Here is a 25,786-nt window from a genome sequence, read left to right as displayed (position 1 = left end):
TTCACTTCCCCCGACTGGAGCAGCCCCTCTGCTGCCGACCAAGCCAGGCGCTGTCCCGGCTCGTCCTGCGAGCCCCTCGCGGCCCCGCGCTCTGCTGTCTGGGCGACAGGCCTTCCTCCCTCCCCCCAGGAACACTGGCCGTTCTCACTCATCTGTTCCTGCACGGGAATTCTGGAGTAAACCTGTCCGGTTGCCTGTGCGGCCGTTGAGGGTGTAGTGCTTTATCTACTTCATGGGCAGTTTGGGGACAGTTGGTCTCCATGGTGCTGACTCTTCTGCTGGCTGTGCGGGGCGGGCGGGGGGTGTTCCCGCGGCAGCGCGACTGACCCCTGGCCCGGCCTGGCCTGCGGAGGGCGCCGCGTGCAGCCCCCGCACCCTGCTGACACTGACGACCGAAACATGAGACAGGTGGGGAAGCGCGCCGTCTTTACGTTTAGGAGAATTCGTATCGTGAAGGTCGTGTTGCTCCTCAGTTAATCTATGAATTCTTTGCAATAAAAATAAAAGTCCTGATGTCGTTTCCACAGATTTCAATCTCAAAATTCACATGTAAGTTATCCAAAATGGCTGGCGATGTTTTTAAAAATAAGAAGAGACAAACTCTGTTCTTTACCAATTTTTTTCAAACATCTGTTGTGTTGTTACAAGTGTTTAGACTCACGCTTGACATGTACTTAGGTAGGGATAGCATGAAACACGAAATGTGAGTCTAAAAGAAAATAGCAGACCAATGGGTCTATGTTGCTGAGACCATGGGTAGCTGTGTAGAAGAAGAAAAAATTGGGTCCCGTCTAATAACAGCCAAATACAGTCGTTCTGATTTGTTAAAAGATCTAATTGTGAAAAGCAATTTCTTAGGAAAAACTAATAAAATATAGAGGAACATTTTTATAACACCAGAGTAAGGAAGATATCTTAAATGTGAAAAAATATATATAAGCCATGGAGAAAATGGTTAATAAATTTAACTAACTTAAAAATTCTCTGTTCCTTGAAAAAACATGTTTCTTTAACAAAAAGATGTGGCACTGATTGGGAGTAAATAGGTTCAAACTATGTAACTCACAAAACGAATAGTATCCATTATATACAGTGGATTATGAAAATTAATAGGAAAATGAAAAAACGCATAAAGGGAATTAACAGAGGACAAACTATGAATAAACTACAAGGAGATGCTCAGCTTCATCTTACTTTGTAGATAGCATCGCTGGGCCATATATTTTGATCCACTCTGGCAGGCTCTGTGTCGATTGGTGTATTTAGACCGTTGGGCTTAAAGTGTTTATTGGTACACAGGCCGACCCCGCTTTACTGCACTTGGAGCGCAGTGAGGGTCTGTGACCGCCCTGCATCAAGCGAGTCTGTCGGCACCTTTTTCCAACAGCATCTGCTCACTTTGTGTCTCTGTGTCCCGTTGTGGTAATTCTTGAAGTACTTCAGACATTTCCTCATTATTGTATTTGTTATGGTATCTGTAATCAGTGGTCTTTGATGTTACTGCTGAGACTCACTGAAGGCTCAGACAATGGGTAGCGTTTCTTAGCAATAAAGCATTTTTAATTAAAGGGATGGGCACTGTCTTTTGGGCCTAACGCTGTTGCATTAATAGGCCACAGTGTTGCGTAAACGTAGTGTTTAGACGCGCTGGGAACCAAAACGTCCGTCCGCGTGGCCCCTTTGCTTCACTGCACAGGGCTGCAGCCCAGCCCGCAGTGTCTCCGCGGCACCTGGGGTTGGATTGATAGCCTCCCTATTTGTTACTGTTTTCTAGTCTTCGCCGTTGTTCTTTGGTGCTTTTTTGTCTTCCACTCTTTTCCTATCTTCTGTGGTTTTAATTGAGCATTTTATATGATGCCTTTTCTCTCCTTTCGACCTTATCAGTTATACTTTTTCTTCTGCTGTTTTCAGTGGTCGCCCTAGAGTGTGCCCATTTACCAGCTAACCCAAGTTCACTTTCAAATAGCATATTATCACTTCCCAGGCAGTGGGTGTGCTTCATAATGCCACAGAAATCCTAATTCCTTTCTCCTGGCTCTTGTATCATTGTTGTTCATTTCACTTGTACACAGGCACGTTTGAGTATGTGTGTCTATATGTGAAATATGTACATAGGCATACCTATCGGGTGTATTGTTGCCATTATTATTTTGAACAAACTTATCAGATAAATTAAAAATAAGAAAAATAAACATCTTTTTTTTACTTTCACTTATTTCTTCTTTGATGCTCTTCCTTTCTTTAGTAGATCTGAGTTTCCTACCTTTATCGTTTTCCTTCTTTCTAAGGAACTTTTTTTTTTAACATTTCTAGAAGGTAGATCTACTGGCAACAAATTCCCCCAATTTCTCTCTGAGAAAGTCTTTACTTCTCCTCACTTCTGGAGGATAATTTCTCAGCATACAGAATCCTGGGCTGCTGGTTTTTCTCTCAATGCTGTAAATACCTCGCTTCACTCTTTGCTTGCATGGTTTCTAAGGAGAGGTCAGATGTAATTCTTATCTCAGTTCCCCTGTAGGTAAAGTGTCCCCCTCCCCTCCCACCCCCCAGCTCCTTTCGGGACTTTTTTCTTTATCTTTGACTTTCTGTACGTTGAAACCGACATGCCCAGGTGTAATTACTCTGGCATTTATCCTGCTGGGTGTTCTCTGGGCTTCCTGGATCTGTGGTTTGGTGTCTGACATTGATTTGGGGAAATTCTCAGTTAAAATGTTTCAGTATTTCTTCTGTTCTTCCCTCTCTTCTCCTTCTGGATTCCCCATTATGTTACACCTTCGCCCCACAGGCCTTAGATGTTCTGTTCTGTTCTTTCAGCCTTTTCCCTTTGCTTTTGGGTTTTCAGGGACTCTGTCGAGATGTCCTTTCGCTCAGAGGTTCCTTCCTCAGCCGTGTCCACTCTAATCAGCCCATCAGAGGCAACCTTCATTTCTGCTGCAGGGCTCTGATCTCTGGCGTTTCTTTTCGGTTCTTCCTTAGGATTTCCACCTCTCTGCTCACACTCCCCTTATGTCCTGCATGCTGTCTACTTTATCCATTAGAGCCCTCAGCACGCTGACCACAGTTGTTTTCAGTCCCTGTCTGATAATCCCAACATCCTGACACGTCTGGTTCTGACGCTTGTTCTGTCTCTTCAGATTCTGCTTTTTGCCATTCCATGTGCCTTGTAATTTTTTCTCATTAGCCAGACATTTTGTACTGGGTCAGAAAACTCTGTCTTCCATTTTTGTTGTCATCTCTCTCCCACACCAGCTCCTTATGTCCCACCTTCTGGTAGTAAGAGAATTAAAGACCCTTCCGATCGGGACCCCCGCCTCTCCACCCCTTGCAGTTTATAATTTCTCATCCACCTCTTAGGTAGATGTCAGCTCCACACGTGCCCACATGTGCATGCACGCAGTCACCCAGGTACACACGTGCACTGACACGTGCACATACGGTGTCCCCGGGAGCTGCAGCCTGAACGGTGCAGGCCACCCCCCACACGCCCTGGCCTCTCAGGGACTTGCTTCAGTTTAAGCTCTTGTGAGTTAACCGTAGACATTTCCTATAATAACCAAGTGCCCTTTTGTTTTTAATTCCAGTTATGCGAAGGGAGATTTGGATCTTTCTTACGTCACGTCCAGAATTGCAGGTACGTTTGTTTGCCAGCTTTAAATAAGGATGAACTTCTGGCTCTTTCCTGTGTGAGGGTGGTGTGTGGGATTCTGGCCTCTTGGGCAGCCACTCACTTGCCCGAGATGTGGCCTAGGGTGTCCACCCCTGCATCCAGTGTGCCTCTAGGCCCTGCGGTGGATAACACCAGTGTCAACCCAGCTTCTCCCCCTGGTCTGGAACCTTCTGAAATGCTGAGGTCATGAGGGAAATAATGCGAGGCCATACATATTAAAATCTGGGTCTCCAGGCAAAAACCACAATCCAGATGCTTGGGGAGATCCTGTGGTGCTTCAGGCTCTGTGGCAGAAGCTGCGTCTCAGGAGGGTCTCGGGGCACCATCTGAGGATCCCAGAGGATCTGACGGGCGGTGGGGTGGGGCTTGTAGGCCGCTGCTCCGCCCCTTCTCAGGACTCACTGTACCTTTGGGTCAGTGGCCACGAGGAGCAGGCCCCCCGTGTGTGCCCGACCATCCGGCCTGTGGTTGTAGAGGTTGCAGGGGCTCCTCTCTTGCAGTGATGTCATTCCCGGCGGAAGGTGTGGAGTCGGCCATCAAGAACAACATCGAAGACGTGCGGTTGTTTCTGGACGCGAAGCACCTGGGCCGCTACACTGTCTACAACCTGTCCCTGAGGACGTACCGGGCCTCCAAGTTCCACAACCGGGTGAGCACGGGCTCTGGCTGATGCTCAGCCTAGTGTGGCGCTGGTCCTCCCTTGACACTGCGTAGAAGGGGTGGGGTCTTGAGGATCGCTGAGCCTGAGGTGCCTCCAGAGGGAACGTGAGACCACGCAGTTTCCTTGGCGGATAAATACTCGGGACGTGGACGCTTTTTACAGTATTTATACTGACCCTGAGCGCAGACAGGGCGGGTGCTGCGCTCCTTCTGCCACGTCTGCCAGAGCCTGGCTCCCGAGTCCTGTCGCGCGCCTGGGGGGCGGGGGGCGGCGCTTGGTTTGGGGGTGGTGGGGTGCTTTGGGTGGGGCCCGTGTGTCTGCGCCCCGGCTGGCGAGCTGCCCTCTCTGCAGGTCTCCGAGTGTGGCTGGGCAGCTCGACGGGCCCCGAGCCTCCGTAGCCTGTACAGCCTCTGCAGGAACATGCACGCCTGGCTGCGCCAGGACCCCGGCAACATCTGCGTGGTGCACTGCGTGGTGAGCAAGCTGCCCCGCCCTGGTACACTCAGGGGACAGAGGGGACATGCAGAGGGTCAGGCGGGGACGGCTGGGTGTTCCGAGTGGTGACCCCAACGCCCACCACTCCCGGGAGCAGCAGTTCTGCCCTGGGGTCTGCGGCTGGCGGCCCAGGCCCAGTGCCCCCAGGCGGCTCCTGGCACCTTCTGTGGGTCACGGCCGGGTCCCTGGCAGCAGGGGCTTCTGGCAGAAGACTGTCCTCACTGAGGGTCCCCCCCCACCCCTTTTATGGAAGGTGCGGACCCCCTTGTGGCAGCACCCACGTACGGAGGCCAGCCTGCCTCCTGGGACCCCGTCTCTGAGCCCACGCTGGGGCTGAGGGTTTGTGGGTATCACACCCAGTGTGGCACCTGCCAGAACCCACCCTCGAACGTCAGTACTGCCGTCCTGGTGTGGGTGACCATCACACCAGGGGTGGCGCTGCAGAGGGTTTGTGAGGGTGAGCATGGACGTGCCGAGCGCTGAGGTCGGGTGGGGACCAAGGTCAGGTGGGGACCCTGACAGAGAGCAGCACGTGCCCGGCCGCCTCGTGCCTTCTGCTGCGGAGCCTGTATTCTCTCCGCTCCCTGAATTCTCACCTCATCAGGTGGGTTTTCCTAAGTTCCCTGATGAGCCCCGGCCCCAGGCGCAGGCCCTGACTATCCTGGGGGAGTGAGTGCCGCCTGAACCTGTCCCGTGCATCTGTCCTAGGACGGGAGGGCCGCATCTGCCGTGGCCGTCTGCTCCTTCCTGTGCTTCTGCCGGCTCTTCAGCACCGCAGAGGCCGCCGTGTACATGTTCAGTATGAAGCGCTGCCCGCCGGGCATCTGGCCGTCCCACAAAAGGTATGGCGTCCACCGTGGGGCCTGGGTGCGGCGTCACCGTGGCCAGGCCGTAGCTGTGGGCGCTGGGAGATGGCAGGGTTTCACGCGGGTGTGGACCTCGGTGTTGGGTGGAGCACGGGCCCGCGTGCGCAGTCGGGGCAGCCGCGCCTCTGCCCTGTCGGGGCTCCCGAGCAACGGGGCTGCGCCTCTGCCCGGGGCCTGGGCGCTAGCCTTCCTAGCGCATGAGGCCACTTGCTCGCTGGCGATGGGGCAGCCCCTGGGTGCCACCTCTGCACATGTGGCCCGGTGGCTCCATTCGGCAGAGGAGGTGGCATTTGGGAGCTGTGTGGCAGCACCGCCTCTGCCGTGCGTCCTCCATGTCAGGGTCCGTGAGACACAGCTTCTAGGCTGTCTCTGCTGACGACTTACAGGGGATGGTTTCCCAGGGCTGCAGCTGGCCACCGCCCACCCCCTGCCCCCTGGGGCCACTGCCTGCTCCCAGACTGCCTTCCCCACTTCCATCCACCTTGCAGCGAGGGGGGAGCCTCACGCTCAGGCCTGAGGAGTTGCTCACTCCCCTCGGGTACTGGGGGAGCATCTCCTTCCTCTGTGGGGAGCTTGGCATGAACAACACAGGGCCCGAGAGTGGGGAGAGCCGGGGCCGCCTGGGTCGAGATCGAGAAGGCGTCCAGGCCAGTGAGGGGCCGTTGTGGTCATTCCTCCCGCTCGGGATGGCTGCACTGCCTCGATGGCGGTGTGGGGTGGTTGACCCACTCCTGCTTGTGAGACCCACCCCACTGGCTCGCTGCCTGGGGGCAGGGCGTACCCCGAGACAGCTGGCACGCTGTCGTGTCTTCTGTGTGGCTCGGGGTGGGGTGGGGTGGGGCGGGCCTGTCCACTGTGCAGAAGGCGTGGCAGAGCAAGGGCTGCGCCACCGAGCATGGGTGACAGGCTGCCGACCCTTTCAGCATGTCACCTTCCTGTAATCTGGGCACACCCGGGGTTCCCGAACTGTGCCTGCAGCTTGGGGTGCCGCTCGGGAGCGCTCAGAGTCGGGGGTCAGAGCCAGCAGAGTATCGTTGTTGCCGCTCTGTGCCTGGCGCCGGGGCCCCCAGCAGACCCCAGGCTGCTTCCTTGGAGACGTGCAGGTGTAGAGAGCGTCGTCCCCGGCCCGGCCCAACAGCTTACAAAAGAGCGGTGCCCGCTTCAGATGCGTGACTTTTTCAAACCTGTTGGAGAAGAGCCATCCTGGAGCCATCGGCTCACTCCCAATCCAAGGAGGGACAGGCACCCACCCACAGGGCACTCGGCGGGGGGTGGTCTGTGCCCTGCAGGACAGGTCAGAGAGGGAGGCCGCTGCTCAGGGGGCACGAGGTCATCTCCTGGGGACATACGGATGAAGCAGCCTTCGCATGAGGCTCGGAACCGTGATGGGACGTCTGGAGTTGCTGGTCGCTGGTCTGTGCGTTCAAGACTCTGATGACAGGGGTGGGGGTGGGAGAGAGCAAGGAAGACCCAAACGGAGAGGGCCGCGACCTCGGAGGGGCCTGTAGATGTCCTTCACCGGAACACGCGTCAGGCCATCTCAGATGGTCGGACAGACGCACCACTGGGGCCCCCGGGGGAGACGGAGCAGGAAGGGGGAGCACGGAGGAGGCGTTGCTGAGAATTTCCCCAAATTAACGGCAGACGTTGAACCCAAGAAGCTCAGAGGACACCAAGTGGGATTCAGAACAAAACACACACACGGAAAACCCACTTTGGCTTCCGGCGTTCACACTGCCGAGAGCCACGCAGAGGAGCTCCGGAAGGTGGGCGGCAGGAGTGGAGGTGCAAGCAGTGAAGGTTCTTCTCAAGGGCCATCATTACGTCAGCAGAGGATGTGAGTGGCGGCCTGGGACGTGCTCGGGTGACCCAGGAGATCAGGAAGGAGAAGCCGAGGCTGGAGAGGCAGGCGGGCGGCCGGCTGGCTGGGAAGCCGGTTCAGCGTCACCTGTGTGTCGGGCCCCTCGCCGAGCGCACGCTGCCTGCGGGCCTGCACCGTAGCACTGACGGCGGGGGCGGAGGAGGGTTGTGTGCAGGGCACGTGCGACAGGCCCCCGCTGCTGAAACACCTGTCCCTGCGGGTCAGGCGTCCAGCTCAGCCTTGACTCGGGCAGTCTCCTTCTCCTTCAGTTTTGAATCTGCTCCCAAGCTCACTCAGGTTGTGGGCTGTGGACCTGGGTCGTGGTCCTGGCTTCTTGCTGTCGGCGAGAGGCGCCCGGGTCTCCTGCCACGCGGCCGTCTCCACCGCGGACCTCGGGAGCGGCCAGAGTGCAGTGGCGAGACGGAGTGTCGCCTGCTGTCAGTTTGGAGCCAGCCACGGCTCCTGCCCCTCCCTGGGAGACGGGTTAGACCAGCGCGGGAGATGGACGCCCTGCGGCGGTGCCACAAAGAGGAGCTGCGGAACCACCAAGGGAGCCGGCGGAGCGGATTCCAGGTCCACAGAGCAGGACGGGGGCGGTTGCAGCGTCCCTCTCAGTGAGCAGTGGAACAGGTCGGCAGGCCGGTTCAGAGCCACGGAGTGTACCCACGACAGCAACGTGCGTGCAGAGCCCTTGGGAAGAAGGATCATGTTCCGGGCTCTTAAACCGCGACAGATTGGGAAGAATAGAAGTCATGCCAGATATGTTCCCAGGCCATCGTGGAATTAACCTGGAAATCAGTGACAGCAGGTGGCTTTGGAAAGCCTTAAATATTTCAAAGTGAAACAATCTACCTGTGAGTAGCTGGTGAGTCAAAGAGGAAATCTCAAGGGAAATTTAAAGATTTTTTGAACTGAATGAAAATTACAACATAAGATTCATGAGATGACACCGGAACGTTGCTTTTAGTGACATTTATAGCATGAGATGCTTACGTGTGATTGAGAAAAGACTGACGACCTGATGGGCTCCAGAGACACGGAGCACGGGTGCACCGTGGCATGTGGGCACATATGGAGCACACGTGTGGTGTGGGCTGTACAGAGCATGTGTGTGACGCAGTGCGTGGGCTGAGCACGGAGCACGCATGTGACGTGGCCCGTTTTCCTGCACAGAACACGCATGTGACATGGTGTGCCTCCTGCCCTCCAGGTACATCGAGTACGTGTGCGACATGGTGGCAGAGGAGCCCATCACGCCCCACAGCAAGCCCATCCTGGTGAAGGCCGTGGTCATGACGCCTGTGCCCCTGTTCAGCAAGCAGCGGAACGGCTGCCGACCCTTCTGCGAGGTCTACGTGGGGGATGAGCGTGTGGCCACCACGTCCCAGGAGTACGACAAGATGAGGTGGGCTCGGGGCTCAGGCCCTTCCTTGCCCCGCGGCCTCATGTTCTGGGGGCTGTCGAGGAGGGAATTGTGCTGTGGGGCTGTGGCTGGGCGGTGGGCGTGGAGGCGGGGCCGGCGGGGCCTGTGGGGGAGTTCTCCGGGTCTTCGTGCTGGGTGGCTCCTTGGAAGTCCTCTCCTGGACCATCCTCCCCGCATGCCTGATGTAATTTGGCAGAAAAACCCACGAGGCAAGAAGAAACTGGCGCTGTGGGTCGCAGTTCATCAGAACGGTGCACCTTATACCTAAGTGCACTGCTTTTCTTGGCTCTGTTCTCCAGGGATTTTAAAATCGAGGACGGCAAAGCGGTCATTCCCCTGGGCATAACGGTCCAGGGAGACGTGCTTATCATCATCTATCACGCGAGGTCCACCCTGGGAGGAAGGCTGCAGGCTAAGGTGAGCGGGCGCCGGGCGGCCCCTGGGCGAGCTTGGCTCTCTAAGCACAGTGAGAGCTCTGTGTCCCCACCTGTGTGGCAGAGGCAGAAGGGACTGTAGCCTGAGCCTGCCCAGCTGTGGACCTGGGGCCTCCCCACGGGCCCAAGGAGCCGCTTGTTGGCTAGGGCGCTGCCCCAGCCTCTGTGTGTCCCTGGCCCTGGAGCCCCGTGTGGGGCCTCAGCTGGTCACCCGTGAAGGGCCTGGCGTTGCCCTCCCGGCCTGAGGACCTTCTGTTCGCTTTCTCCCTGCAGATGGCGTCCATGAAGATGTTCCAGATCCAGTTCCACACAGGGTTTGTGCCTCGGAATGCAGCTACTGTGAAATTTGCAAAGTATGTTGGTGTCACACTGAGGGGGGCGGACGAGAGGGGTCGGGGTGCGCCCCCAGCCGTGGCTGGTGTGGAGACAAGTGCAGTGTGATTGATACTGGCAGGGGTCCCGGGAGTGCTGAGCTCTGATGCCTGGGGTCCCGGGAGGGCTGTGAGCTCTGACACACGGGGTCCCGGGAGGGCCGTGAGCTCTGACACACGGGGTCCCGGGAGGGCCGTGAGCTCTGACGCCCTGGGTCCCGGGAGGGCCGTGAGCTCTGACGCCCCGGGTCCCGGGAGGGCTCACACAGGGCAGTGCCGCGCCAGGGCTGCCTGTGGTAAGGGCTCAGGGAGAACCGCCCAGCTGCCCTCACAGCGCCAGCGTCGTGGGCCGTGGGCATGTCTGTGTTTCTGCCTGTTGTTGCTCCTTTAAGAGTTTCCGTGTTCTTGTCTTTTAGTATGTTTTCCACATTGGCACCTCGTGCATTTTTTTTTAACGTGCCAACGTGACAAAGACGAGGAATGCCACGCTTTAAGGTTTCAGGTTTTTTCTCCTTTGGAGGAAGGTAGTCCCAGAGCTTCAGGTGTCCTTGTGTCATCAGACATTTCTCTTCAGAGACCCGATGACTGAAGACCAAGCAGAAGAGCTGGGCGACAGGCCTGTAGGTGAATCTGATGCTGGAGCCGGGAGACGGCATTGACTGTCTCGTGTGTTCAGGGAAGTACAAGGGGGATTTCACCGCAGAGCTGGAACGTGTGAAAAGGAGGCAGGTGTGACTCTCGGACTGAGAAACGTCACAGCTGGAACTGAGGATTGAGCCGTGTGCCCGGTAGCAGAGTAGACACAGGAACGAACAATGGTGAGAGAGAGATGGATACAGAGGGGTCGCAGGGGTGTTGGGGGCTGGGAAATGGTCAGACGTGCCTTTGTTCGGAGTCCAAGGAGAAGAGGACACACCAGAAACAATGTTGGAAAAATCACCGGCCGAAAATTTCCTTACACTGATGAAAAACGTCAAACCATAGAATCAAAAACTCTGAAAACAGCAAACAGGAGTTTATATAAAAGAAGGAAGGAAACCCCTTCCTCAGCATTTTGCAAATTGCTGAAAACCAAAGACGACCATTTCGGAGCCCCCAGGGGAGGGACCTTCAAAGTAAGGAGACCGCAGCTGCCTTTTAACCAAGGGGTGGGAGCCAGAGTCGGGGGCGTCTTCAGCAAGTGCCTGAGGAGAACGTTGGCCAACTTGAAATTCTGTCTCCTGTGAAGTCATCCTTCAGAAGCAAAAGCCAATCAAAGATGTTTTCGGGCAGACGAGATGTTTGCAGTGTGTGTCAGACGTGGACACATAGAGAAGCACAGAATGAAAAGAGAAAGATGCCCATTAAAAGCAGGCAGGGAACTCTGCTGGCGAATCCACACGGCCAGCAAGCACCTGAGCCAGTCTGCGCGTCCCTCATCACCAGGGAAGCAGGTTAGAGCCGCGAGGGCAAGGAAATAGGGGGGGAGCCCCCGTGGGAGCCACGCGGAGTTAGGTGTTTTCCTGTGACGAGAACTTGGAAGATTTCCTGCCTCAGCGCTTCCCACGTGCACGTGACGTCATTAGCCACGTACCCAGGGCCTCAGGCTCGATGGCTCCAGACTGAGAAGAGGCCCCTGTGGCGTCGGCAGTCGGTTGGAGAGTGAGCTGTGATGTCATGTCCGTGACCCTGTTAACGTCTGCTCAGGCCTCCCGTGGGGCCCCATCCGGAGGCCCGAGGAGTGGCCGCCTCTGGGGGCGTGGCCCTTCTTGGGGTCTGGAAAGAGACAGTGTTTTATTCTGAATGGACTGTTGCCACGAGGATAACCTTTATGCGGTGCGTGCGTAGGCTTGTGCTTCGCTGTGCACGTCGTGCCTCCAGAAGTGGACTCGTCGGTTTAATAGCAGAAAGGCGAGGGGTGCCCCGCGGGTGGTTGAAAGAGGACACTTTGCAGAAGCAATCTGAAATTCCTCGGGTGCCTCCTGTGAGTGTGGAGGGGGTGCCGAGCAGTCCAGGACGAAAGCTGATGCATTTGTTTCCCGGCTGAGCGTGGCAGGCTCCCCCTCAGGGCCTGTCCAGCGGGGCCTGGCCCTCTGCCCTCTGAGACCCCGGACCCTTGGGGGCAGCAGGGCTGCGCCTCTGCTCACAGACCTCATTGTTTCCTCACTGGCCTGCTGGACGGGTGGGCAGACCCCGGCCTGGGTGGGGCTGTCCCTGGGGCGGGGCCGGGCAGGGAGGCAGGGGTGGGTGGCCACCAGCATGGTGCCCGGAGTGGCCCCTGAGGCCCTGCTGCCCTGGAGCTGAGCTCGTAGTGGCCGCGCGCCTTCTCCCTGCTTTGCTTCTTGGCCTCTGCTCCTTGTGGATGGGCCCCTCCCGGGGCCCTCGCTGGCCTCCGGATCCCCTTTGCCAACATCGCTGTCCGGGCTTTCCACCTGTGTCCCCGCACCAGCTGTTCCTGCCCGGCTGAGCCGTCGCCCTTGCAGTCGTCTTCTTGTGGGCACCTGGCCTGGACAGGAAGGAAGCCCGTGGCGGCCTCTAGGCCGGGAGCCTGAGAGGGCCACACGGCAGTGCGGCCACTGTCCCTGTGCCCACCTGGGCCTGGCCTCGCCCCTGCAGAGACCCCTCATTCCCCTCCTTGCACAGGGGCGGCTGCGTCTGTGAGGAGTGGGAAGGATTTGGGGTCACGCGTGCTGGCTCGTCCCATTTTGCTGAATCCAGGGAAGTAAGAACTAAAATGTGCTGTGGCCTCACCAGCACCCCTGACCACTCCTGCGGAGGCCGTTCTTGGACGTTGCAGAGGACGGCAGGGCGCCTCCCTCGACTCCTCACACCTTCAGGGCCCCAGCGTTTTTTGTGTTTCTCTCTTTGCTGCTTTGCGCTTTTATAGGCACAAAGCAGCAAGTGATGCAAACACGTCAGCATAAAATAAGAGCAGCTGGGAGCCCTTTGTCTAGCTGAAGAGCTAGGGTTCATCCATATCGCCACCAGAGGTGATCTTAGGAATTCCCTCGAAAGATGCGGAGCCACAGAACGAGGGCAGTTCAGTGACGTGGCAGCCACAGTCACCACTGCCAGGCTGCCCTGTTACCAGTCTCCCGCCCGTGCCCGGGCCCCCCGGCTCCCCGTCCCACCCAGTGGGAACAGGTTGGTGCCTCTCCACCCCTGCAGCCAGATTGCAGAGGTGTTGGTTTATGGGCACCTGTTAATAGTTGGGGGATTTTGCCAGCGTGGATGGCATTGTTTTTATGGGAACGTGCGTTTAAGCTCTGAGGACCTGATTTGAACTCCAGAGCCTGAGGAGTGAGGGCTGAGCGCTCCCCTGACGGAGGAGCGGGGGTCCTGCTCTGCGGGTGTGGACGGGCCCCACTGCGCACAGACCCCTGCCGGTCCCTCTGACCCTTGGCTCAGTGGCGGCGTGAACGTCCCGAGCATGTAGTTCAGGGGCTGGAGTGCCTGTGGAACACGCGGCCCTGCCCCGCACTCGTTTCCCGGTGAACATTGGGGTGGTACCCGCAGTGCCCGTGGTTGTGCCTAACCTGCTTCTCACCTCCCCAATGCAGGTATGACCTGGACGCTTGTGACATTCAGGAGAAATATCCCGATTTATTCCAAGTGAACCTGGAGGTGGAGGTGGAGCCCAGAGATAGGCCCGGCCACGAGGCCCCACCCTGGGAGACTGCGAGCATGCGGGGGCTGAACCCCAAGATCCTGTTTTCCAGCCGCGAGGAGCAGCAAGACATCCTGTCGAAATTTGGTGAGATCCTTGTTTTCTGGGCACGCCTGCAGGTGGCCCAGTGTCTGTTTTTGGATCCCAAGCCACGTGGCCTGCAGGCCCTGCCGGGGTCATGGGGTGGGGCTGGGACCCCCGGGAGGGTCAGGTTTGAGTCACTCGCTGTTTTGGGGGGGTGCATTTTCTGGACATGTGTCACCTTTGAACATGACCTGGAAGAAGTCGAGGCTTCAATTGGGACCAGCTGGCGGGGCTGCCCCCGCAGCAGAGTTTGTTCCTGGCCAACCCCCACCCCCTCCACCCCCCGCAACTCAGCAGGGTTGTGTCGGCTTATTACATAGCATTTACTGAAAGTAGCATCAGAAGCACGCTGGTGGGTGGGACTTGGGACTTCGTTTGCCACATAACGATTTTCTTCGTGTTCTTCGTTTGCATTTTTTTCTGTTATGTGAGGACAGCTAAGTGTCCCTGAATAGCATGTGTGCACATGTGTGCGTGCACGTATGCTTTCCGGTGTACGCGTGTGCACACGTGTCCCGGGGCAGCGTCTGGGCGACGCTGGGATCCATTCACTGTTGGTTGATTGTTGTGTGGGTTTCTGGTGGTGGTGAGCCCTTCCTGGCCCTGGGTCTGGGCCCCGGAGCCCCACACGGGCTGCTGCCCTGGGCCGGGTGGCCTGACATCCCCCTTCCTGCAGGAAAACCAGAGCTCCCCAGGCAGCCAGGCTCCTCTGCGCAGTATGACGCCGAGGCCGGGCCTGCGGATGCCGAGCCCCCGGAGTTGGACTCACCGCACAGCAGCGGGGACACCGACCGCTTTCTGCACACGCTGGACTGGCGGGGTGGGTAGGCGGGCCTGGCGCTGCCCTCGTGGGCCTCCCCGTGCTGACTCCTCGCACTGAGCCGCAGCCGCCCCACCGTTGTCTTCTTTTCAGAGGACGGGGATTGCGCGACAGCCCCAGAGGGTCACCTTGCCGAGGAGGGTCCGTCTGCTGCGGCCGAGGACGGACGTGTGAGTGAGCCGTCTGACGAGGAAGCCCCAACGCTCTCGGCTGAGAGCGGGGACGTGGCCGACGAGGACACGCCAGGCCCGGACCTGCCGCAGGAGGACGGTGTGGACCTCCTGGGGCTGCACTCCGAGGCTGGGCCGATGCCCCCCATGCAGGCCCGCGGGGGCCCCCCCAGCAACGCGGACCTGCTCAGCCGCCTCCTGGGGGCCCCGGCGGCTGCTCCAGAGGGTGCCGCAGGCGGTCTGCTCGGCAGGGACGCGGCGCTGCTCTTCACCAGCCCGGCCTCTGACCCGAGCGCACGGACCACGGTCCCAGCCGGTAGGTGCCGCCGACAGGAGTGGGCCCGGAGGTCACGGCAGTCTGCCGTTCAGGGAGACCGCGAGCCCCCAGAGGATCTCCTGAGACAGGCGGGGGTCAGCGGGGTCAGTGCCTTGCCCCTCCCTCTCGGAGCCACGGGGTCGTGGGAGGGCCGTCCTGGAGCCGATCCTCTGGGCCGAGGGTGTGCACTGTGGTGCCTGCACTCACGTGCACCTGCTTCCTGGTGTCCTGCCACAGCGGACCCGTTTGACCCTCTCCTGCTGCCATCTGACCCGGACGCCCAGCCCCACTCCCAGCCCGACCTCTTTGGCGAATTTCTTAATTCGGACTCTCCAGCCACCCTGCCTGCATCCTTCCCTGCCACCCACAGCGCTCCACCCCTGGCCCGCGGCACCAACTTCCTGCATCTGGGTAAGTGCGGTCTCCACACTGGGGACGGGGCCACAGGGCCGGGGGAGATGGGCAGTGCCATCCTCCCTCCCCCAGAAAGGGGACGCAGCCAGTGTCCACTCTGTATGCCCTGCTGGGTTTCAGGGGAGGTGGGGAGGCAGGCTCTGGGGCACTGGCATGTGGCCAGCCATGGCGGGAGGAGGCCTCTCTGAAGACCCTTTCAGATGAGGGACCGCGGACGCTAGTCCCAGCATCGCCCTGTGGGCTTCTCCTCTTGCTGTCTCCCTGCATCCACTTGGTCAGTGCAGTGACCGTGTGATGTGTCCTCCGCCCGTGTGGAGGGAGACCGGTTGGAGGCCCCAGAGGTGCGTTAGCACAGCCCTGCCTGGGGCTTCGCTAGGCCAGGAGTGCTGCAGGGGCTGCTGCCCAGCACCTAGGCCCCCCACCTCCCGCACGGGCGGCCGTCAGGTGTGCCTCCTGCCTCCTGCCCACACGTGGAGGGGGGTACGGAGGGCGGCCCCCGAGACTGCCGCAGATGGGGCTTGTGGCCAGCCTGTCCCCTAGGGCCCCCAGGAGGCCATATGAAGGCCATGTGCCCGCCCCCACCGGGGACACACCTGATAGCGCCGCTGTCTTCCCAGGTGACCTGCCAGCGGAGCCCAGCAAGATGACAGCCTCTACCAGCCACCCGGACCTGCTGGGAGGATGGGACGCCTGGGCTGAAGCCCCGGCCCCCGCACCAGCTGCAGAAGGTACGGCACGTGGCGTAACTGTGACCCCGGCCCCCAGAAGAGGAGGAGACAGGAGCAGCGCCCCAGGGGCACTCTGGCCGGGCCTCCTGCCACCGTCCCGAGTCCCCCCGTGCGGCTCCTGTGGGCGCTTATTCGGCTTGTTCTGAAGTTTTCACCCAGAATGTTCCTTAGCGCTTCCTTGTGGCCTGCAGGGCCCTTGAGAGGCTGCAGGCTCTCCTGGTCTGTCCCTTATCTGTGGGGGCAAGAGTGCTTCTGGTGTCTCACTTTCATCATGTCTGTCCTTTCCGTACGTCAGGATTCTGTCCCGTGGGGAAGTTTCCGGTAGTGAGTTGTTTTCAAAGGCAGTGGTGTTTGTGGCGCCTGTGACGTGCTTCTCTCTTAAGTCCTGTTTGTTAACTTATGGGCTGTGATTGTAAACATGCTACTCTGCTGGTTTGATAGGCTACCAGTTCTTTCAATTTGCTTTTCTTCATTATGCGTGAGGTTATTATTTTGTGTGTTTTTGGTTATGTTTCTTTTGAGAACTGTTTCACATTTTCTAATCATTTTTTTGCACGGGAAATTCACCTTTTTTGTATTAACTCGTAAGAGCTCTTTATGTATGAGTTGCCATCGTTTGTAATGACCTCACAGTTGACTCTTGAATGACACGGGAATTAGGAGCAGGACAGTGATTTACTTAGACGTTTCAGTACCTTGTACTTAGAATGAACGAATGTCGTAGAGTGCACTCACACTTTAGATGGATTCGGGAGGTGGTAGGACAAACCCAGGACAGTTTATACGAGCTGTCAGGTGACCTCCCACACGGAGCCATGAGGGCAGCTCGGGCTGCGAGTGTGGCCACGTCCCAGGTGCAGTGACAACGCCGAGCGAGGCCTTTAGGAGCGTGAGATGGGAGGGCAGAAGCCACATCTACTCCAGTGTGCTGGATCTAATGCCCCTGCCCTCCTCCAGGCCCCTTCGTCTCTCCTGGAGGCCAGCCGGCACCTCCTGGCCCCCCAGCCAGCCAGACCAAGTCTCAGAGCCAGGACCCATTTGCGGACCTCGGCGACCTCAGTTCCGGCCTCCAAGGTAACCTGAGGGCCGTGTCGGGCATTTGGAAAGCACCAGGCCTCTCTCTGGGGTGTTGTTTCCACCTACCCGAGGTGGGGCCTCACCCTGTCCGCCAAGGCCCAGGGCACAGCGACACCAGGAAAGGCCCAATCTGCTTCATCCCAGGAGCTTGTTACCAAGATAGCACCAGGAATTGCCAAAACTGGTGCTGGAGTCTGGCCCTCCGCTGGCATAGCGGTGCTTGGGGGTCATCTAGGAGCAGTCTCAGCACAGGAGCGTGGAGAGTGCCTGCCCCGCTCCCCAGGGAGCAGAATTCACTGCCAGTAATTTTTCTGAGAAAACTTTTAGGGACGTTAATTGTTTGGAGGCCAGGAGTGTCTCTCGTCCCTTGGCAGTCGGGAGGCATGTGGAATTTTAGGTGAAAATAACATCTCCCCAGACGCTTCCTGGCATTTCAGGTTTTGGTGTCTCCCTGAGAGCATTCCTGGAAGTTTGGGTTTGCCCTGGGCTTTCTGCCTCTATCTTGGGCTGTCTGAGCACAGGGCGGGGTCACTTGGAGCCTCTCGGGGGCTGCCTGTGGTGAGAAGGAATTCTCGGGATCTGGGACGCCTGTTCTCAGGATGGAGCCCAGCCCTCAGCTCTGCACTGTGATCCCAGACCTCCGTCACACCCCCTCAGAAAACAGAGTCCTGCATGAAGCTGATGGAGCCGAAGGGAGAAACAGACAAACTCACATTCTAGTTGGAGACCTCAGCATCCCTCTGTCAACAAAGATAGAGCCACCAGACAGCAAGTCAGCAAAGCTGTGGGACATTCACAGGACACTGTGCCTGACAGCAGCAGGACACACCTCCTCCTGCACCCAAGCAACCACCAAGAAAGGCCATGTATTGGGCCATAAAAAGTCATCAACAAACTTAAAAGAACTGAAATCATATAGACCGTATCATTCCGTGACCAAATGGAATCAAACTAGAAATTGGTAACAGCGAGATAACTGAAAAATCTTCAAACTCTTGGAAATTGATACTTCTATTTTTTATTTTTTTAAATTTTTAAAAAAATTTATTTTTGGCTGCATTAGGTCTTCATGGCTGCACATGGGCTTTTCTCTGGTTGTGGCGAGCGGGGGCTACTCTTCATTGTGGTGTGCGGGCTTCTCACTGAGGTGGCTTCTTGTTGCAGAGCACAGGCTCTAGGCGCACAGGCTTCAGTAGTTGTGGCATGCGGGCTCAGTAGTTGTGGCTCGCGGGCTGTAGAGCGCAGGCTCAGTAGTTGTGGCGCATGGGCTTAGTTGCTCTGTGGCATGTGGGATCTTCCTGGACCAGGGCTTGAACCCGTGTCCCCTGCATTGGCAGCTGGATTCTTAACCACTGCACCACCAGGGAAGTCCTGAATGACACAGTTTTAAATAACACGGGTTATTTAGGAAGTCTCAAGGAAAATAAAACAGCGTGTCGAAGAGAATGAAAATGAAAACATGACACATCTAAACTTGGGTTATGCAGCTAAAGCAGTGCCAAGAGGGAAACACATAGCATTAAGCGTGTAGTTTGGAAAAGAGGAAACGTCTCATCAGTATTGTGAGTTATCACCTGAAGACATTTGAAAAGAAAAGCAAAGTAAGCTCAAAGCAAATGGAAGGAAATGATAAAGAGCCCAAATCAATGAAATAGAAAATGAAAACTAGAGAAAATGGGTTGATCAAAAAGCTAGTTCTCTGAGAAGGTCGGTAAAGTTGACAAATCTCTGCTAAGATGGATTAAGAAAGAGGGGTTAACCCAAGATGTCCACAGACCCCAGAGGCTCTGAAGGGAAATGGACTTACGGCTTCAGCACCAGTTCTGGGACTGAGGTGAGGTGGACAAGTTCTTCAGGTGTGCCCCGTGTGAGGTAGAGCATTTGAGTGGGTCTGTAGTCATAAAGAAAATGAATTCATAGTTAGAAACCTCCCATAAAGGAAATCTCCAGTCCCATCTGGGTTCACTGGAGAATTTTACCAAATGTTTAAAGAATTCATACCAATTCCACACAGTCTTTTCCAAGAAATAGGAAGAGGAGGGAATATTTTCCAGTTGATTTTATGAATCTGGTATTACTTTGATACCAAAACCAGATGGAGGCGATACAGAAGGAAACTACAGACCACAGGGCAGCGTCCCTCATGAACACAGACACAAAGATCAAAGCCAGTCATCAGCACAGAGAGCTGCACAGAGAGCTCATCAGTGTATGAAAGCATCGCACAGGGGCCTCCCTGGCGGCCCAGTGGCCAAGACTTCGCCTTCCAACGGAGGGGGCACGGGTGCGATCCCTGATCGCAGAGCTAAGATCCCACGTGCCGCGGGGCAACTAAGCCCGCTCACCACAACTGCTGAGCCCGCACGTGCCCTGGAGCCCACGCGCCACAGCTAGAGAAGATTCCTCGTGCTGCAACTAAGACCCGACGCAGTCAAAATAAATAAATAATTTTTTAAAAAATTGTATATATACATATATATATGTATACGTATACACAGCGTTAACCGGCCTAGGAAGGGAAGTCGTGTGATCACATCGGTGGTGCAGAAGAGGCATTCCCCGGAGTTCAACACCTACTTGTGATAAACACTCAACAGACCAGTAATGCGAAGCCCGTGGGCTTGATAGGGAGCATCTGCAGAGTCCGGCCGCCAGGCTTGCGCTGGATTTCAGAAGACCACACACTCCCCAGGGTCAGCCCAGGTGGTGCAGGCAGGCAAGAAAGGGACAGAAGGGACACAGGCAGTGTTGTCATGTGCGGACGCCGTGCTGTCTGTGTGGGAAATCTCAGGGGGTCTATGAAAGCATTTCAGGCCCCAGAGTGAGTTCAGGAGGGTCGCAGGACACAGGATCAACAAACAGACACCACAAGGGTATTTCTGTTTACTAGCAACATGCACAAGGAACCCAAAATTTAGAACAGCGCCGTTTACAATCCCTGCAAAAGAAAAAAAAAAGAAACATATAACATATTACTCTTACGAAGCACATACAGGACTCGCGAAGCTACAAAACCAAACGGGGAAGATCTCAGTAAACAGATGGGCTCGCAGCCCGGTGACCCACATCAGGAAGGTTCTCTTGCAGTGGTCAATGGGGTCAGTACAGTCCTCACCAGAAATGCCAGTGAGGGTTCCTGCAGACATAGACGAGCTTGTTGTAGACTTTATTTGGAGAGTCAGGGGAAATGGGATGGTTAAGACTCAGCTCACCAGGCCTCCTACCTCCTCCATGCCTGCGTGCTGTGGGCAGGACAGACACGTAGATCACCGACCTGGAAGTAGCCCCACACCAGTAAGACCAACTGACTTTTGCCAGAGGTGCAAAACCATTCATGACGGTGCTGGGGCGGCAAGAAAGTGGCCTCACCTGAATTTCACACCTTAAACAGCAGGTAGATGACCATTTTACTCAGAATTGGCCATAGATCTGTAAAGCTTTCAGAAGAAAAGAGAAAATTGTGGGGACGTCGCCTTTAGTGTCTCCTGGACCACGATCCGTCAGCAAACAATGGATAAATTGGACTTGATCAAAAAGACATCTTGTGCCCTGCTAAAGGCTCTCAGCAGGATGAAGAGCTACAGGGTGGGAGAAATAGCTTTGAACCACGTATCTGACAACTATCTAGGATATGTAAGAACAGTAAAAACAGCAAAACACATCCAACTTGAAAACGGGTGAGTGGTGAAGAGAACGGCAGCCTGGGGAGAGGTCTAGTGTCACTGGCGGCCCTGGAGGCGCGGGGGGTCTCGACGGGGTGCAGCGCCGGGCACAGAGCTGGCGGTCGTGCAGGACGGCTACTTGAGGCTGGCGTCGGTTCTCACAGAACCGAACCCACAACCGCCGTCTATCCCAGAGGTGCACGTGGGCTGAGCAGGGAGTCTCTGCAGCAGTGCTCAGGGCGACCCTGTTGGTAATCTCCACAGACTGGAACCCACCGGAGTCCTTCTGTGGCGCATCCACCTGCCAGGCTGCTGGCGACGAGTGGATAGGTGGGTGGGTCCTGGGCGAGAAGAGCCCATCGCAAGGGCCGCCTGCCCTGTGATTCTGCGTCTAGAATGTTCTCGAGGTGAAAGGTCACAGGACAGAGAACGGGGGCATCTTAGCCCAGTGCTTGCGTGGCTGTACGCGTGTGAAGTGGCACAGAACCACGCACGCGTGACGCGGCACATGCCTGCGTGCACGGAGCAGCAGCCTGCGTGGTGCTGCTCGGGGGCCCTGTGGGCTCTGGGTGCTGGTTTGGAGCTTCCTGGACTCAGCCCTGCATTTGAGCGAGTGGGGAGGGGAGCCCACCCGGCCCAGCCCCTGCAGACGGGCCAGCTGTGCGGCTACCTAGAGGCCGCCCGTCCTGGCGGCTGACCTGAAACGTTCATTTCGCGGGGGTGTGTCCTCTGCCTGCAAGGGCCGAGTACCCGCCGGGGCAGCGCCCGGTCCTCAGGCCGTCAATGACACTCCCCACGTGAACTGTCTCCCCAGGCTCGCCCGCTGCACCTACTCCTGGGGGCTTCGGTCCCAAAGCAGTCCCCCCTCCCAAGGCCAGCGGCTCCTGGCAGATGAGTCGGCCCCCAGCCCAGGGCGCCCCGTGGCCCCCCCAGGCCAAGCCAACCCCCATAGCCAGTGTACAGCCACGGCCAAACTACAACTCCAGCTTCAGTGTGATCGGCAGCCGGGAGGAGAGGGGGGTCCGTGCCCCCAGCTTTGGTGAGTCCTTCCTCTCTCGCCGCGTGTGTGGTTTTTTGAGCTTGCTGTGAAGTGGTTACAGTGAAATCCCGTTTTGCCTTGTCCAGCTCAGAGCCCAGTCCCGGGAAAGGGTGTTTAAGGAGACCCAGAGTCTGTTTCCACCCAGCGGGAGCCCCTTTGGATGGAAGTTAATGATTTCAGATGCATGTCTGTGGGTGAGCCTCTGCCCCCAGTGGGCCAGGCCACACTGTCCGGGAACCTTCTCGGCCTCTGCTGGCCGGGCAGCTGGCTGGCTGGTCAGCCCAGGCCTGGCTGCCTCGCTTGTCACGGGGGTGGTGGTCCCGACGCCTGCCGTGACCCCGCCCACACTCGTGCGCTCATGCCTCAGGGCAGCTCTTTTGGACATTTCCCATCTTCTCGGCCGTCCTGCCGTCCCCGAGGGTTCTCGAGCTGGCCACGCAGCACAGAGGCAGCAGGCAGGCTGTTAGGCGGGCACTTAGCACGGCCCCTGAAGCCTCTGCTCTCCTCCAGGTCCAAAGCCAAGGGTGTCGGAGAACGATTTCGAAGACCTGTTGTCCAACCAGGGCTTCTCCTCCCGGGCCGACAGGAAGGGACCGAGGACGATCGCCGAGATGAGGAGGCAGGACCAGGCACGGGACTCAGACCCGCTCAAGCTGAAGGTGCAGGGCGCTCGGGCCGGGGCAGGGTGGGGGGCACCCTGGGCAGGAGCGTGGGGAGAGGGACACAGCCGGCGCAGCCCCGACTCTCACGCACGAGGACCTCTGTCCGACATGCTTGCGGGGACAGTGGCTTCCATCTACGCTTATTTGCTCTCCTGAAAGTTTTGGGGTGAAAGATCAACTGTCCCCATGTGGCTGGGACATGTGGCTTCAGGCTCGTAAAGCTCCTCGCTCTTCTGCACACCAGCCAGGCGGGACCTCGGTCGGGGGGCGTGGGCCGCAGAGACCCCGGGGGTGACAAGGACGTCTGTGTGCCTGGACCCCGGGATGGACAGGGCAAGGCTGTGACGGCGGGTCATCTGTGAATGCCCCACTGAGGAAAGGGTCCCTGAATTCCACGCACCGTCTAGTCCGTGTCCTGTCCGGCCAGACCTAGGGAATGGAATTAGCCATGCCTGGGTGGGGTCAGTGCAGAAACTGGGGTGGGGGTCCACGTCGGGGCCACACATCTCACAGTCAGATCCCTGCTCCGTGGGGCGACCGCCGGCTGCTCAGTGGGTAGAGGCCGGGGCCTGGCACGCCCTCAGCAGTACGGCGTCTCCTTCAGCTCCTGGACTGGACGGAGGGCAAGGAGAGGAACATCCGCGCCCTGCTGTCCACGCTGCACACGGCGCTGTGGGACAACGAGAGCCGCTGGACGCCCGTGGGCATGGCCGACCTGGTGACGCCTGCGCAGGTGAAGAAGCAGTACCGCCGCGCCGTGCTGGTGGTCCACCCGGACAAGGTGGGCACGGGGTGTGGGCTCCGGGCTGGGGGCGGGGTGGGCTCTGGGAGCAGGCCGGGCCCTCACCGCTGCCATCCTGCCTGCCCGCAGGCCCGGGGGCAGCCCTACGAGCAGCACGCCCGCATGGTCTTCATGGAGCTCAGCGACGCCTGGGCCGAGTTCGAGAGCCAGGGCTCCCGGCCGCTCTTCTGAGCCCACGGTCGCAGCTGCACACGCGGCTCGTGGAGCTGGAAGCTGCCGGCTGGCCTGGAGGGTTGCACGTGGGCCGGGGCGGCACGGGCTGGCGCGGCCGCAGCTGGCATCACGTCACGCCCGCCACGCTCAGCGGATCCAGAGCCAGCGCCACTCCCTTCACAGGAAGAGAAAGCATTCCAAAGCCTCCGAGTTCTTTCTTTTTCTCTTCTGGTCCTGAAGGAAAGGTGACGATTTGCACTCCTCCCACACGTGTCACAGTCTGTGATTTGTTTGATCCGTGGCGCGCCCACTGGGGAGATCGCGCTGCTCAGCTGTCCTCCAGAATCCGTTCCTGAACGTTCACGTCTCCCCTCGTAATCAGCCTGGTGACCACCTGTACATAATTAAACTATTTTCTGACGCCCCTCGCCTCCGGGGCTGCACACCACCTCCCTGCACTTTTGCTGTCCCCTGGTTGACCTTGGCTCTGACCGTGAAGATGAGCCGCAGGGACCCCCGCCCGGCGAAGTTGGGCTCCTCTCCACTGCTGGTCTGAGCCCCCGCGGGCCCCCAGCCTGGCCTCGGCCAGCAGCCCAAGCTGGGTGGTCAGGAGCGACAGGAGGGCAGGAGAGCCGGGAGGTGTGGGGAGGGATCAGATGAGCTGCGGCTTTGGTCGGGGGGCTGGCCCGCGTCGGGTGCTGGCCATGCCCTGTGGCCACTGCAGCGTGGCGGAGGCAGGTGGTCTTGCTGCAGGTGCACAGAGGCTGGCCCTCCCCCTGGGCCCCCCGGGTCCCTCCTCCTCACAGCGGGAGGGTGTGGGGGGCTTTGGATTCTCTCGTTCCGGGAATTCAAAGCAAAAGCAATGGCCTTGAGTCACGGCCTGTTAGAGAAGCCCCAGCCGCCCCATGCTCTGGGGGACAACACGTCAGGACAAACGACGGCAGTTACACGACTTGAGGTTTTGGTCGGAAGTGACGTTCCCAGCCTCCTGTGGGTCAGTCCACCATCCCCAGGGCTCGTCCTACTCCTGGCTGCCTGGCGCTGCTGGCCGGGCCCTGGAGACGGGCGGACCTCGACCCTCGTCCCCGTGGTGACAGCAGGCTTGGCCAGGCCCGGCCAAAGCTGCCCCTCGGCCCAGTCAGCACCTTGGCTGGCCTCTGAGAACTCTGTGCGATCTCTTCTTTAGGCAAAACGAGTTACTGAGTGAGATGTGATGCCAAGTCAGGGATTCAAGAGTGCGCCACCTGCCCCTCAGGTGGGCTTGCGAGTTGGGTCACCAGGGTCAGGACCCTCCCTGTGCCGGGCTCCTAGGCACCCATCCTCACATCAAGGCCTCACCTGGGAGGCAGCGCAGCGGTTAGCTGAACACTCTGACTTGAAGCTCGGAGCCCCGCCTTCCACCTCCAGTGACGTCTTTGGTCTGGCAGAGGGTGGGCCTGTACCTCCTGACAGTTCAGAGGAGGAAGGGGCTCTGGCTTTGTGTCCTGAGGCCCCAGGACCCTACGGCCTCTGCCCCTAGGGCTGCTCTCCAGCCCCGCCCCAGCCCAGAGCAGGAGAGGAGGCCGAGGGCCACCTGGACCTATCACTGTCCCCTCACTGAGGTGAGCCACCCACCTGGGCTGCGGCTGCTGCTGCAGGTGGGCAGAGGGTTAAACCCGGCTCTTCCCAGGCTGAGGCCTCTTTCAAAGCATACTCACTCTTTTAAGTAACAGTGGGACTTCCCTGGTGGCGCAGTCGTTAAGAATCTGCCTGCCGATGCAGGGGACACGGGTTCGAACCCTGGTCCGGCAGGATTCCATATGCTGCGGAGCATCTGGGCCCGTGCGCCACAACTACCGAGCCCGCGTGCCACAACTACTGAGCCCACCCGCCTGGAGCCCGTGCTCCGCAACAAGAGAAGCCACTGTGATGAGAAGCCCGTGCACCACAACAAAGAGTAGCCCCCGCTCGCCGCAACTAGAGAAAGCCCACGCGCAGCAGTGAAGATCCAATGCAGCCAAAAATAAATAAATTTATCAAAAACAAAACAATGAACGACCTAAACAGGCCCAAGACTGCACATCAGAGTTGCTCTGGGTCATGGCTCAGGGCCAGTAGCCCCTGGGTCTCTGGTGTGGCGCTCCCTCCGCCGTCCCTACTGGCTCTGAGTTACTATCTTGGTGAGGTGATGGCCCCAGTGGCTCCATCCCTACAGGCCGCAGACCCTGAGCAGGGCTGCTCCAAGGACCACGTGTGTCCCCTCCAGTGAGACCCTCGGGGCCCAGGGAATGACCCTGTAACCCTAACCCTGTGCTGGGCCGCTGCTGGCCCCATCCCCACTCGAAGCGGGCGTGGTCCTGGGGGGGGTCTGCTCCTCAGCAGAGGTCGGGTCTGGAGACTGGCTCAGATTAGGGACCCAGCACAGTACATGCCTCCCGGTGCTGCCCACCCATCCC

At 58.2% G+C, this 25,786-nt stretch overlaps 1 protein-coding gene across 9 annotated transcripts in view; it reads left to right on the top strand.

Annotated features, from left to right (window-relative positions):
• GAK (cyclin G associated kinase) overlaps nt 1-23,799 on the top strand; it is a 50,723-nt gene extending 26,924 nt beyond the window's left edge. For 3 of the 9 annotated variants that reach the window (XM_089911368.1, XM_089911367.1, XM_089911370.1), the window contains 17 exons: nt 3,582-3,631; nt 4,168-4,316; nt 4,680-4,802; nt 5,532-5,665; nt 8,761-8,955; nt 9,273-9,390; nt 9,681-9,760; nt 13,318-13,511; nt 14,185-14,328; nt 14,422-14,814; nt 15,052-15,225; nt 15,846-15,956; nt 16,914-17,030; nt 21,510-21,734; nt 22,245-22,393; nt 22,949-23,177; nt 23,268-23,799. In XM_089911368.1, coding sequence (XP_089767494.1) covers nt 3,582-3,631; nt 4,168-4,316; nt 4,680-4,802; nt 5,532-5,665; nt 8,761-8,955; nt 9,273-9,390; nt 9,681-9,760; nt 13,318-13,511; nt 14,185-14,328; nt 14,422-14,814; nt 15,052-15,225; nt 15,846-15,956; nt 16,914-17,030; nt 21,510-21,734; nt 22,245-22,393; nt 22,949-23,177; nt 23,268-23,707 — 3,025 coding nt within the window. In that variant the 3' untranslated portion in view covers nt 23,708-23,799. The remainder of the gene's footprint in view (nt 1-3,581; nt 3,632-4,167; nt 4,317-4,679; nt 4,803-5,531; nt 5,666-8,760; nt 8,956-9,272; nt 9,391-9,680; nt 9,761-13,317; nt 13,512-14,184; nt 14,329-14,421; nt 14,815-15,051; nt 15,226-15,845; nt 15,957-16,913; nt 17,031-21,509; nt 21,735-22,244; nt 22,394-22,948; nt 23,178-23,267) is intronic. The other 6 variants (XM_022554897.3, XM_089911374.1, XM_089911371.1 and 3 more) reach the window with 5 other exon arrangements.
• Nucleotides 23,800-25,786: the final 1,987 nt, after the last annotated feature.

Source organism: Delphinapterus leucas, chromosome 5 (assembly GCF_059928025.1).
Source record: "Delphinapterus leucas isolate spDelLeu-1000000601 "Yukka" chromosome 5, BTC_Dleu_Yukka2, whole genome shotgun sequence".
Taxonomy (NCBI): domain Eukaryota; kingdom Metazoa; phylum Chordata; class Mammalia; order Artiodactyla; family Monodontidae; genus Delphinapterus; species Delphinapterus leucas.
The sequence above is the reverse complement of the archived record's forward strand: the minus strand, read 5'-3'. Positions and strand labels throughout refer to the sequence as shown.